We start from the raw sequence: 12714 nt of genomic DNA on the forward strand, positions 1-12714 counted from the left end.
TATTGTATGTATTTTTTTGCTTAAAATTGGGTCCCCAGTCTCCTGAGGAAAAGTCATCACGCAAAGTATTGCATGACTAGGGATTTAACTGCAACAGGAATCGTCACGCAATGTATCCTGTGAGGGTTGTCACGACTAACGTTAAAGCTTATTTCGCTTTAATGTTGAGCCCGCCTATTCACCAAGCCGTCCCAACTGCAGGATATGTTTGAAGAACTACCAGCTGTTTACCTGTACACCTTTTAGTTATTTTGAAGCTGTTATCAATACTACGCACGATTGACAATCTATAATTGGACCATCTCCAGTTAAACAGAGCTAAGAAAAATCAATAAATGAACGTATTTGTACTGTGGATGTGTATCTATGACGCGGGAAAATGGGAAAAGTGGATAAATCTTGTTCAGTAACGAAGAGAAATACAGAAAGTAACCAGCCTTGTTTCTGTCCACTTTGATTTTTATTTAAAATGTAATTTATACAATTCGCTTCGAGTGCATCAAAAGGAAAAACTCCGGCTATGACAATGTTTTCATGTACAAAGTTGAGAACTAGAATAAGCTTGACAAAGCCTGTTTACAAGTTTCGCGCCAAAACAATTTCACGGCGCATTTACATTGCCATGAGCCAATTATATTATTGTGAAATTTATCCTCCGATTCTCTGTGACTTTCAGAAAATAATTATGGATATTGTTATAAAATAACTTTTTAAATTGAATTAAGCGTAAGCCACCTCAATCCGTTTTTCCCCCGATACGCAAAAACACTGTCCTGTTGTGTTTCGTAACTGGAACGCTGTTTTCTATTAAACAAGGATGTACTACGTAATACTCCTCAAAACTTGGGTCGTAGTGGGCTAGTAGCTCTCGTAAGGTCTCACATGAAGGCCTTAACACCCTTTGAGAGGAGAATAGAACAAACAACAGAAACAATGCCCCCTATGCCCACAACAACTAACAAGCAAAAGGATTACAAGCTTAGGTGAACTGCTACACTCCTGTAAAACTTTAGACCCCTCGTGGATAAAAATAAGCACTTGATGGCCAAGCCCGCTGACATGAGTTTTATTTCCTCGATGTGGAATGTGGTGACTAGCAACCTAGCTTCACTGCGATACCATTAACCTGCGGTGCGCGTTCGGCGCATGCGTAGAGAAAAAAGAAAAACGTACTCAACTGCACGAGAGACCGCCATGTTGGAACTCTGTACTCGTTGTGTACCCGTTGCGTTGTCATTAAGTGTTGTTACTGCGTTCTATTCCGTCGGAAGTTTGTGATTCTGTATTAAATTCAGTCTTGTGGTTTACACACTCGAGGCCCTCAATGTCCTGGGCGGGATCGATTTTAAATGAAACTCGTCCAATAATCGGACCGGTTTGGATTTTCGTTAACAAGGTGCTTGTTATCCGTACTACCTATAGCAGGTCGTAATCCGGTTTGATATTTTGAGGAGCAAACATCAGACCCAGTTTTGGAATCATTGCGGTCCCAAACTGTATCGGCAACATGTGAATAGCTGGACGGGCTCCGGCTGCGAAGTTGTTCCTGTCATACAAGGAAACGGCCCCAAGAAAGATCCCATTCATCCCATGCTTTGTTTATTCTGCGCATAGGTAACAGGTAGCGACAGCTAATTTGCTCACGTTGATCGGATAGCGGACCGATCTTGGACCTTCCCGTCTCAACTGATAGCTATAAAAGGAAGAATCCTTTTCAACGACTGCCCCAACCTGGTCCTGTTCGAGTCGGTCCAGGACCGGATATGTTTGGGAACGGCCCATTGTGAACATATCCTCGCCTTTTTCTTTGCATGGGCCAGTCATTAAGTGCTTAGTCGACAAATCAGAGAGGCTTTAACAAGAAAGGAATGAATTAATCATAAAAAAAAATGTTTTAATGTGGCTTAACAGAGCTCTTCAAATCAATCGAATCAGTTTCTATAAAGTAATTAGCCTAGCCTTTGATAAGCAAAACATCATCGAAGCTCATTAGCTTTTTTATCGTTAATAACAGGGTAGACAGATTTAGTTTTCCGTGTTAGCAAATTCATATGCGGGACTACGAGGCACCTTTAGTCATCTGTACTAAAATAACGTGTGAGTTTAAGCCAAAAATTCCGTAAACTGATGATGTAACACTGACGGTGATTGATGTGTAGCAGCCCCGATGGGTTGTATATTACTCGGTTTTCTAACTGAATAATAATTAGTCATAGAGTTGAGCTTGTCATCATTGTAACGGCAGGTCTTAGAAAAAGGTTATTTAATAAGAATAAACAAAATGCGAGCAGTTACCGAGCTTTTACATGCGAAACTGACAACCAACTGCATACATTACCTAGCTATATATAGTAGTATTTATAAGCAGTGGACATGTGCACGCGCACATGAACGAAGAAAGGTCGGTATACATGCTGGAACATGTTGCGAGGTCGTGAGGCGGAGACAAGTCCCTTCGTATGTACGGATAGGATGCATGTTGCAGGGATAGTACGCAAGCTGGTGCACACGAGGAGGATTGAGGAATAAAAATTTCTTGTGGCGGGGACTGTTTGCAGGGACAGTGCACACGATGCGACATTGAAAACTAAGGTCATTTTGGCCCTGCTTCATGACGCACGAATTTAAACCAGTTGAATTTCATGCAACATGTTGAGGGGACTAAAAGTTGTGCCAGCAACAGAACTTTTTCCAAAAACGTCCCCACGACATGTCCCCTAGTAGCTCCTAATGTGCGCCAGCTCCAACAAACAATACAAGTAACTAATATATGCGCTACTAATGATATATCAACTACTATTAATATTGTTATACGAGCATACACAGGGGCGTAGCCAGGAATTTTCAAAAGGGGGCCACACTGTATCAAAGTGAGGGTACTCACCAGATTGTCATAACTGTCATAGCGTTTTCGTCACCTGTTGTAGGTTGTTTGCTTAAAAAAGGCTTTCAAAAGGGGGGGGGGGTCACGGGCACCCCAGGAGCCCCCCTTAGTTACGCCCTTGATCTATAGTTCATACAAAGTTAGTCACAATCCGAGTATGGACGTCTTCGTTTTGACAAACACGGGCGCAGGATGATTATCATTGAAACGCAAAACCTCAAAATGGTCACAACCAGGAAACGCGTAACCAGGAATTAAAACCGTCCCGGCTTTATTAGGATTTACCTCCCGTCTTTCTTAAAGTACGATAGCTACATCGTGGAGACATCAGTCAAGTTAATCAAGAAAACTTGAGGGTAAAATTACTCAAATCATGTGATCAATTTTTGTCAACGAGAACTATTGAACTAAACTGATTTAACAATATTTTTTCTATCCGATTACATGTACAATTAAAGTGCCAAAAAACCTTACAGTAAAGCATTATATGAAAAACTTACACTTGTTTTCGTACAGTGTGTACACTTTTACTTTTTCTAACCTCCAACAGTCATTGCAGCACACACTTTTGCTTTTTCTTGCGGCGTAAGTTTGAATTGGTTGCTGTCTGAAAACCACGACTACTCGTACAAGACCGCACGTTTGAAGAACAACCACTTCGTGCAAAAGATCCGCTTGGATTGGACGCTGTACGAAGATCATTTGAACTTCTTATCGGGTTTTCCCTGGTAAGACCTGAACTAGAGGCAGTTGAAGCTGTATAACCAACTTGTACAGGAAAAGTACTCGGGCTTGGTTGATGCTTCAGAATTCCTTTGGGATGGGTTTGAGGGTTTGGAGACCTCGTAAGGGTTGTTTTTCTAGGCTGTGGTGAACTGCCATTAGCGGCAGACGGTGCTTGGGACATTGTTGAATACCCACTTTGTGCAGCAGATCCGCTTGGATTGAGCGTTGTGCTCGTTCTCGTGTTTGCATTAACAAGTCCTGAATTAGAGACAGCTGAGGTTGAAGACTTAAACTGTGCAGGATAAACAATCGCCTGGGTGGACACGGGATTATTTGAGCTACTAGGCGGGTGCTTCACAATTCCTTGCGGATATGTTTGAGTACTTGGAGGCTTCGGCATGGGCGTTGTCGGTTTCGAAGAGTTATAAGAAACAGAATGTGTTTGGGGCACTTTTGAATGCTTACTACTGGCAGCAGATCCACTTGGCTTGGACGCTGTTCCAAGACTGTTTACGCTTCTCGGTGCGTTTCTAGCAGCAGGCCCCGTACCAGACGTGCTTGTGGAATAACCACTTCTTACAGCCGTTTTGCTTGTGTTGGGTGCTGTTCCGTGAAGATTATTACTCGATCTTTGGGGAAGCAGGTACGTTTGAGATCCTGGAGGTTTTGATAAGGGCGCTGGTTTTGGTTGTCCGGGTGCTCTATAATGCTCCGAGGTTGTTTGGGACGAATACTTTATGACGTACTCTGGGTAGAACTGATCGGTATCAAACACAACAAAGATAGTCGGATTTGATTTGTCATCCACGCATGAGTCGTACAGATCGCTCGCTGGATTTGAGGGCTGCTTTGGAGGTGGTCTTCGATAACTGGAGTGACCCTCAGTGTAGGAACCCACAATAACTCTGGCCAGGAACATGAATTGAGACAAGTCAGCATCTCTCTTTGCGTAGGCGTGGCTGTAAGAGGCATTGACTGCAAAATAGCTTCCCTCGCCATACACAGTTGCGTTCTTTCCGTGTAAACGCCAGTCAAAGTTTTGCTTACAGATGGCCTCCACGGTCCCTGGACTGGTTCCGTGAAATAGTCGTTTTTCGTCAACCTGTCGCTGATTACGCCGAGCTATTGCAATCATGTTCTCTTTTTTCCTAAAAAAAATAACAAGAAATTATAATATCAATTTCATTGTTTGTGTCAAGTCCATGATAAGGCAATTTCTGCACTCCGCTCAAAGTGACATTGCATATTCCAGTTTATGCCTGAGCATGAAGCGACCAGGTGTGCTGCTATTCTCTCTGGATGGCTTGCTAACAGGAGCCACCAGTCGGGAAGGGAGACTGTATGATATGAATCATTTTCAGCTATTTTTAGAAAACAACGCACAAACGTCAACGTCATAAAATCCGCGGCGTATAGGCACGAATTTGCGTGGATTCTTGCGTGGTCTTGCAGTGGCGTGATTAGTGTCATGTTCAAAAAGGCTTAGTGGTCCACTCACGCGCTAATCATTACGAAACATGCTTACCACAGTTACACGGAGTTAGAAGACTGTATGCATGACCATCGACTTATATCGATGGGAACGTATACAGTTTTCTAACTCAGTGTAATTGCGAACCTGGGATCAATTTAATAGAACTTTTACACTTGTAATCTACAAGTCGGACTATTGTATTTACAAGCGCAAACAAAAGCGAATTTAATAAACACTACTACGAGTCCATGTTGTAGTGACAGGTGTAGCGCTACACGTGTATACGTAAAGGTACGACTTCTGAAAAGGATATTGGAGCTTCAAAATATGTGGTCTTCTAGTGAGGAGGAACTTGATGAGCTGCTGAGATATCAAGTTATCCGGCAAGAACTTCATAATAGGACACATATAGTCGCCTTCCCCTTCACTCCTTAACTGCTAACCGTAAGGAAACAACATTAAATAAATGCTAACCGTAAGCAAACGGCAGTAAATTTAAGCAAACTGCAGGTAGACTATATGGTGGCCTACCATGAATTATATGCCAGGTATCCGCCAAACTCGGAATTTCGAGGAAAGACGGCTATTAGAATCCAGGGGAATTTCGCGAGATGTTTCGTCTCCCTGTGGACGCCTTCGCCACCTTTTGAAATTATAAATAGGCCCACAGATATTGACCGGACAGCAGGGATATAAATTTTGCATCTGTAAAAATACACCTGCATTCAAGCGGAGTTTACAATTGTGAGACTACAGTTGTAATTTACACTTGTATCCTGACTCACGATACACGTGTAAATCCCAGTAAAGAAAATTCTTTTATTGAATCCTTGTATTTACAAGCCGGACTTTACACGTGTAAATTACTCGCGTAAAAACTACAAGTGTAATTTCTTTATTAAATTGACCCCTGGTCGCCTCAAGTACACGACGACAATGAGTTACCAAAACAAACCTTGGAGCCCGGCACTGAAGCGTGTTCCAGCTGCTTAAAAGCTTCTACACAAAGTGCTATAGAATTGAATAGCTATTGTGTTACCTGCAATACTTCTCCCACATGAACGGATTCTGCACGCGATCGATACTTTCGACCACAACGTAGTCATTCATTGACTTTCTGAATAACTGTACCACGTCATTAAATTCAGCTGACGATGGGAGTAATCTAACGCGTGTATATTGAGCACTAGGTGGCATCGAGGACCACTGGCTTGGAACGTTAGACTTCGCAGCTCTTTTCTCTATTCTTTTCTTCACCGAAGAATCACCATGCGCCCTATAAAGGAAAACAGTAACGATTCGTTGATACAAGCCTATTTTATTTCAAGGCCTAGGTTCAGTCAAAGTATTCCTTTAGTGTTTCTCTATCATTTTAAACTTTTACACCCAAAATTGGATTTGACGGTAATTGAAATATCCTCCAGTAGTACGGCCTGGCTCTGCACGTGTACTGACCTAGACGCTCTCATTCCTTCACTATTTGATGAACCTGAATCAAGAAATATAATGTTATAAATTTCATTCATACCACTTCAAGTCGTCCATATCTTCATTGGATATAGGTTTTTTGGGTCTCCTTTTCACCTGTCTCTTGGCTCCAGTTTTCAAGTTGACTTGGTACATCTCTCCTTTCGAATGAAAGAACAAGTTGTACACGTGCTCTCTGGTTGTAAACTTGAATGTGGTTCTCGTTTTACCCAGGTCTAACGTGTCTTGAAAGGCTAGCTCTATCAGTCCTTGAAGGCCTCTCCCCTATGGAAAAACTATTGCGTTACTAATTGCTAATAAGCTTATTACCACAACGTACGGCTACGGAGGGCGTGTTATGTTTGCTACCAAACATGGTTCTCTTTCTTTCTGTGTTAGTATTCGTGGCATTATTCCATTCCTAATACTCGCTTAAAGTAGAATACACAGATACAAGCTTACCGCGCAGTCTTTGTCATACATCTGCCACACGTTGGCATTATCTTTCCAATACCATTTCCAGTTCGTAAACACGGGATCACATGGGCTGATGACGTACGACACGGTGGACAGGCGCCTCAATAAGCCCACTAAGAAACCTCCACCACCCCTTGGCCTTTGAAATGTGATGGTCATATTGTCCTGGTCAATCATAACTTCATATTTCAGGTCACGAGGAAGCCTTCCATTTCTAAAAATCATAACAAAGCAACGGCATCATAACATACACCTGAGTATACTAAAACATTTCATGTAGCTGGAAAATTGAATTCGAATGCTAAATGAAACATTATCAAGTGAGATATGTGGGTTCAACACCGTTGCTACTCTTGCAACAGTGCTATAAGTACGTGCTTTCTAACAGGGCTGAGATCCACCTAGATTGATCGCATTCCCAGATCTCTTCAGTTACCGGAATCTTTCAGTCCTTGTCGGTGTGGGCAAGAAAGCTAAAATTTGACTACCAAATTAAAATAACTTCAGAAGAACATTTTCACGCAAATGTTCTCAAGAACAAATCTCTTTTTTAAGCACTTCCTTTCTTTTTTCCCTTATTTTCGGGATAAAGATCAATTCGGGCAATTGTAGATTGAGTGTTTACATTACAACCGAATGTATGGAGTTAAAATTGTGGCATTACTCTGGGAGCATCTTCAGGGTATGAAAGTGAGATACAAAGAGCAGTGATGGTGAAGGTTGCTAATAGAGCAATAACCAAAAAATGAAAAGCAAGAAAAAAAAAAAAGCTACATCACGACGCTTTGTATAGTAGGTTTCTTTTTATAAACGAAGATTTCGTTGCTTGAATCCATGTTGACAGTGACAATTTGCGAGTCACAATTAAAATCAGCAAACACTAAACGAAAGTCAACGTAGTAAACGATAGTAGCTAAAGAACCAGTTTAAATTTACCTTTCAAGACGAGAAAGACCAAGAGACTGGGCTGGCTTGAAATTCACTGGTGCTTCGACATTCACATCACAGTAGAACTTCTCTAGGGTCAAGTTGTCTTTCCCACTGAAACTTATCCATTCATCAGAAATGGAAACTTGATATTGCCACTGGTATGGCATAGAACAATGGTGTTCTAAGCATCTTGAGCCTTTCTTGCATTTACCAATAAGGAATTTCGAGCAAATGGATGCATCTGACCTATCCTGGTAAATGTGGCCTGTTAAAACAAGAATATTGAACTTTGAAAACGCAGTTATTTGAGTATGCGTTGTTCTGAAATTAGTAAGCTTAACTTAGCTCTCGAGTTTACTTCAGCTGAGGAAATCATAATCAAATTATTCAAAAAGTCAGTGCTTCAAACTGGACTCGGAAGAACGTAGCGGAGTCTTAGGCTTGTTTTCAATGACTGTATCATGAGTGCGGAATCCAAGAATACTCCCCCAGTTAACACGGACGCAAGTACTTATCAATCGCGTTATGTAAATTATTCGCATCGTACTTTGCTTGGTTGCTGCAATCGCGGTTTACTCTGCCTACATCGAACTTTGTCTAGTTTGGGTGTCGCCCAGGTTAGTAATTGCACCTCGTAAATTCGCAATAGTTTCAGTACAGAAGCTCTCAAACGAAGGTTTTAAAAATATGGTACTCACATTTTGTTTTGTCTTTGCCTGACAAACTGCGTTTGTCGTCAAGAATCGTTTTCAGTACATCAGCCTTACAGACGCTGCTCAACATAAGACGCTGAAGTACTGCCTTGGTCTGGTCAGTATCCATGGCTGTTTCATGATCTAAACCGCACTCGTATTCACCACTACAACTTTTCCTTAGATAACCACAGCACATATGAATCCTGGTACAAGAATCACCTCGGCTGCATATGCCATTATTGTACTCTACACAAATCTGAGGTGTCGAAGAGAGCACGAGCTTTTGGAGTTGAAGGTCTGTAAACTGATCAAGGTTGATCCTCGAGAGCCAAGCCCTGTCCATCTGATTGTTGAAGTGGTGATTCAGCGGACATGTTACTCCACTGCTGCAGGAATCAATGATGTAATCTCTACAAATATGCAGGTTTGTGCAATCGTGTTTGACACACTCTCCGTTCTTATTGTAGCTCCAACAGACACGAGCTCTTGCAGAGAAGGCATCGACTTGTGTAATCACCCCCTGGTTGCTCTCTCTCATCAAAAAGCTGCCTTTCGTCTTGCGAAACCAACCTTCGGCGCTTTCTGGTCCATGCGGAAATAAATCCTCTCGTTTAGCAATCACGTCAAAAGAGATCGAGGAACCATACTCTTTACACAGGCATTCAAAGACCTTCTGCTCAGTTGGGAAACAAGGGGTCCAACTTGCTGAGCTATAAGCCAGACTCGTTTTGCTCATGGAATCAGAAGGTTTAGTTCGACCCTGTGAAGACTGTTTGAGTGAATCCTGAGCAGCTGGAGTTCTCATGTAGGACTTCGAAGTCGCTGGTGTCGAAACATTGCTCTTTTCACAAACCAGAAGAGTATTTAGGACGAAATTTAAGTTCCCATCTGTGCATTTCAGGCCATAGTTCTGAAGTATGGTACTTGTGTGGGACGTCAGCAAGGCCTCTTCGTGTTCCAGCCCACAATTTTCCGAGTCATGGCACTTCTTCTTTATAAAATCCTTGCAAATGTGTACCAGTGAGCAACTTCCACCATGTTGACATTCTCCCTCATTATAATCCAAACATACTTGGGGCATAGAGAGCTGTATAACCTTGCAAAGTTCTTTATCTGTCATGCCATCCAACTCAAGTTTGGAAATGAACTTGCGATCACGGTCAAATTGAAAATTGTGGTTCCATTTGCATCTGCTCCCGAAATTACAAACTCCAACAGTATGTTCCCTGCAAACATGAAAATACTGGCAATCCTTTCTTGAGCAACTTGTTGACGAAGTGTAGTTGAAACAAAATCCTGCTCTTGGACAAAACGTGCAGACCTCCAAGATGGTTCCGTCCGCCCTTTCTACGAGACGAAAGCTATCTTTCCTATTTCTAAACCACCCTGCAATGTTCTCAACATCTTTTGGAAACAAGTCTTTTCTTTTCGAGATGACTGCAAAGTGTACGGAACCATTGTACTCTTTACTAATACAGGTAAAGACAGCCTTCTTGGAAGTGGTAACTTTGTCGGAGGCTGACAAAGAACTACATGAACTCGAAATAGATTTCCGGCGTTCTTGCCCCATACTTCGACAATGAAAAGATATCATGCTACCAGATACTCGGGTTTGCTCAGGGACAGAATTCACTACCAACTCCTCGGTTAAGTCAGCACGTTTGGCATTTTCTGTAGCTAAACCACTGGGCGAAGCTGCTTTTGGAATTTGAAGGATTTTATCATTGCATGGACCTCTGTCTTCTTCACAAACTAAGATAGTTTTCAACGCGTTGTCGCGGCTGATCTCCCCCAGTCCATACTTCTCCAGCAATGACCTTGTGTGACGAGTATCAAGAGCCCCTTTGTGTCGAAAACGGCAGGCATCGCCATTCTTGCAGGCATTCACGATGAAGTCCTTGCAAATATGAATTCGAGAGCACCTCAAGTGGTTGGTACATTTACCTTTATTGTAACTGATACAAACCTGAGGAGATGATGACAGCATCAGGTGACGAAGTTGCTCATTTGTCAGCCAGTCCAAATCAAGCTTCAAAACAGTTTCTTGGTCCCTCTTATTTCGAAATGTGTGAGGTCTTGAGCATTTGTTTCCACGATTGCAAGACCCTGTGATGAACTTCCTGCAGAGGTGGAAATATGTACAATGTTTGTTCTTGCATTCACTAAAAGACACAAAGTCAAAACACAAGCGAAGCTTGGGGCAGAATGCAGTAACGTCTCGGACATTGTCATTTTCGTTCCGGGTGAACAAAAATTTGTCATTGTTTTCCTGAAGAAGCAATGAGACATCTTGAATTTCATTTACATACTTACGAGTTTTAAGGACGGTCATAGGCGCCGAACAATTGAATTCTTTACACAAGAATTCAAATAAAACTTCGGCTTTAAGGACATTGTTGTCCTGCTTTTTGGCCGGGTTTGCCACTGAACTCAAAGTCGCAGACGGTTCTTGTTTCCTAGCTGACTTTGCAGAAACAGCTGTAGCCTGTGTGTTTCCTGATGAACAGGCATTTTGCTTTCCACTCACAATTACAGCTGGTGTTTCCCGAGTAACAGCTGTCGCATTACGGCCACCTGGGAACTTCCTTGTTTCAATGCATTTCTGTTCGTGAAGAACCAAGATACTACATCGAACAAAATCTTTGTTCATTACTTGGTGCGGTGGTACCAAGTCGTATTCTTTAAGAATCTTGATGTTATGCGAGTCAGAAATGTCGTGCGACAAAACACATTTGCATGACAACGCTCGCACTTCTTGAGAACAAACATGAAGATACGGACATTTATCAGACTTACATTCATTTCTTAAATACAACTGACAAACCTGTGGCAGGCTCCAGGCAACAATGTTCCTTATTGTCCCGTTTGGAAGTTTTTCGAGTCTCAGTTCTTTCGCCTTCTGCTTGTTGTCTTCGCTGTGAAAATCATGAGAAAGGTGGCACTTTCCTTCGCAAACTCCTTCGATGTAACTTCTACAGATATGCCAGTATTTGCAATTGCCTTGCGCGCGTCGACATGAACCTTTGACTGCATATTGGTGACAAATTTTCTTTCTCAAATCAGTTCGGACACCAGTGATTTCATCATTTTGATCTGTTACGCAGACGAAACCAGCTTGTGGTCCTTGAGCTTTCAACCAGTCTTCGGCTTCACGCTTGGTTTTTCTGCTTCTTAATGGCGACGATGGCTTTAAGAGAACAGTCAATTCGACAAAACCACCACTACCGCAAATAAAATTAAAGACTTTCGCGGCCAAGACATCGTCCGCCATTGTTCAAAGCTGCAATTTTCGCGAGTTTCCCAGAAACGAGGGCACAGTTGGCTTGTAATTTGCATTTTACCGAGAAGGGTGTAGCTATTTCCCGGAAACGATGCCAATACGGGTATACGGATCAATTGCCACGTCATAAGTCTATTCCAGAATTAAATTCAGATTTTAGATTGACGTTACTTTAATAAATAGATATACTTTCCCTTTTAACATAATAAAAGTAACTTAAGTTCTATTCCGGCTCAGTCTCTACTAAAACTTTCCACGCCAGTGACACTTTTTTAAAATCCATTCCGTGACAATCGAAGTCGCACGAGCCACCAAAATACGATACGGTTCGTCGTGTCTAAAAGTAAACACACGAGTGACCCCAATGACCACGAATACACTTCACAATGCTGCTGACTTCAAAATGGCATCATTGTCACGTCTTCTAACTACTTTTCACAAATTTCAACAAATGGCGAACTCTTTCGATCCATGTCGGGCAAGAATGTTGCCATGGTACTTTTCATTCCTATATGCTCCTGCTTATTTCTCATCAAAGAATAATTTTGCGTTTGTTGTTCGTAAAAAAGTCGCGACCTAGGATGAACTAAAATAATGAGTTCATGAAGAGGAATTTCCACTCTATGCTGGCAAGCAGCAAATCTGAGAAAACAGTTACTGTAGAAAATGAAACTTCAGAAAATATCAAGTTGTAGTTTTTTTGCAGTTTCCGGAGCCAAAGTTGTCACGCATCATATTGCATGAAGGATGCAACCGCACGCGCTAAGTACTTTCCGAGGTC

At 42.0% G+C, this 12714-nt stretch overlaps 1 protein-coding gene across 1 annotated transcript; it reads right to left on the minus strand.

The window, feature by feature from the left end:
- Window positions 1–76: 76 nt before the first annotated feature.
- On the minus strand, window positions 77–12012 carry LOC145495606 (uncharacterized). Its single transcript, XM_081475238.1, has 6 exons — window positions 8657–12012; window positions 7965–8223; window positions 7014–7242; window positions 6613–6836; window positions 6124–6360; window positions 77–4758 (listed from the first exon to the last, which is right to left on the minus strand). The coding sequence occupies exons 1-6, from the start codon at window positions 11922–11924 to the stop codon at window positions 3435–3437; spliced, it is 5541 nt and encodes a 1846-aa protein (XP_081331364.1). The 5' UTR covers window positions 11925–12012; the 3' UTR covers window positions 77–3434.
- Window positions 12013–12714: the final 702 nt, after the last annotated feature.

The sequence above is a fragment of the Orbicella franksi genome, chromosome 1 (genome assembly GCF_964199315.1).
Source record: "Orbicella franksi chromosome 1, jaOrbFran1.1, whole genome shotgun sequence".
Classification (NCBI taxonomy): domain Eukaryota; kingdom Metazoa; phylum Cnidaria; class Anthozoa; order Scleractinia; family Merulinidae; genus Orbicella; species Orbicella franksi.

Bases quoted from the DNA above. Each gene is read 5' to 3' on its own strand.
- LOC145495606 (XM_081475238.1), bottom strand. From the start codon at position 11,924: ATGGCGGACGATGTCTTGGCCGCGAAAGTCTTTAATTTTATTTGCGGT. The intron at 8,224-8,656 runs GTGAGTACCATA...TTGTTTTAACAG, and splicing joins AGGCAAAGACAAAACAAAAT to GCCACATTTACCAGGATAGG. The intron at 7,243-7,964 runs GTAAATTTAAAC...TATGATTTTTAG, and splicing joins GGTCTTTCTCGTCTTGAAAG to AAATGGAAGGCTTCCTCGTG.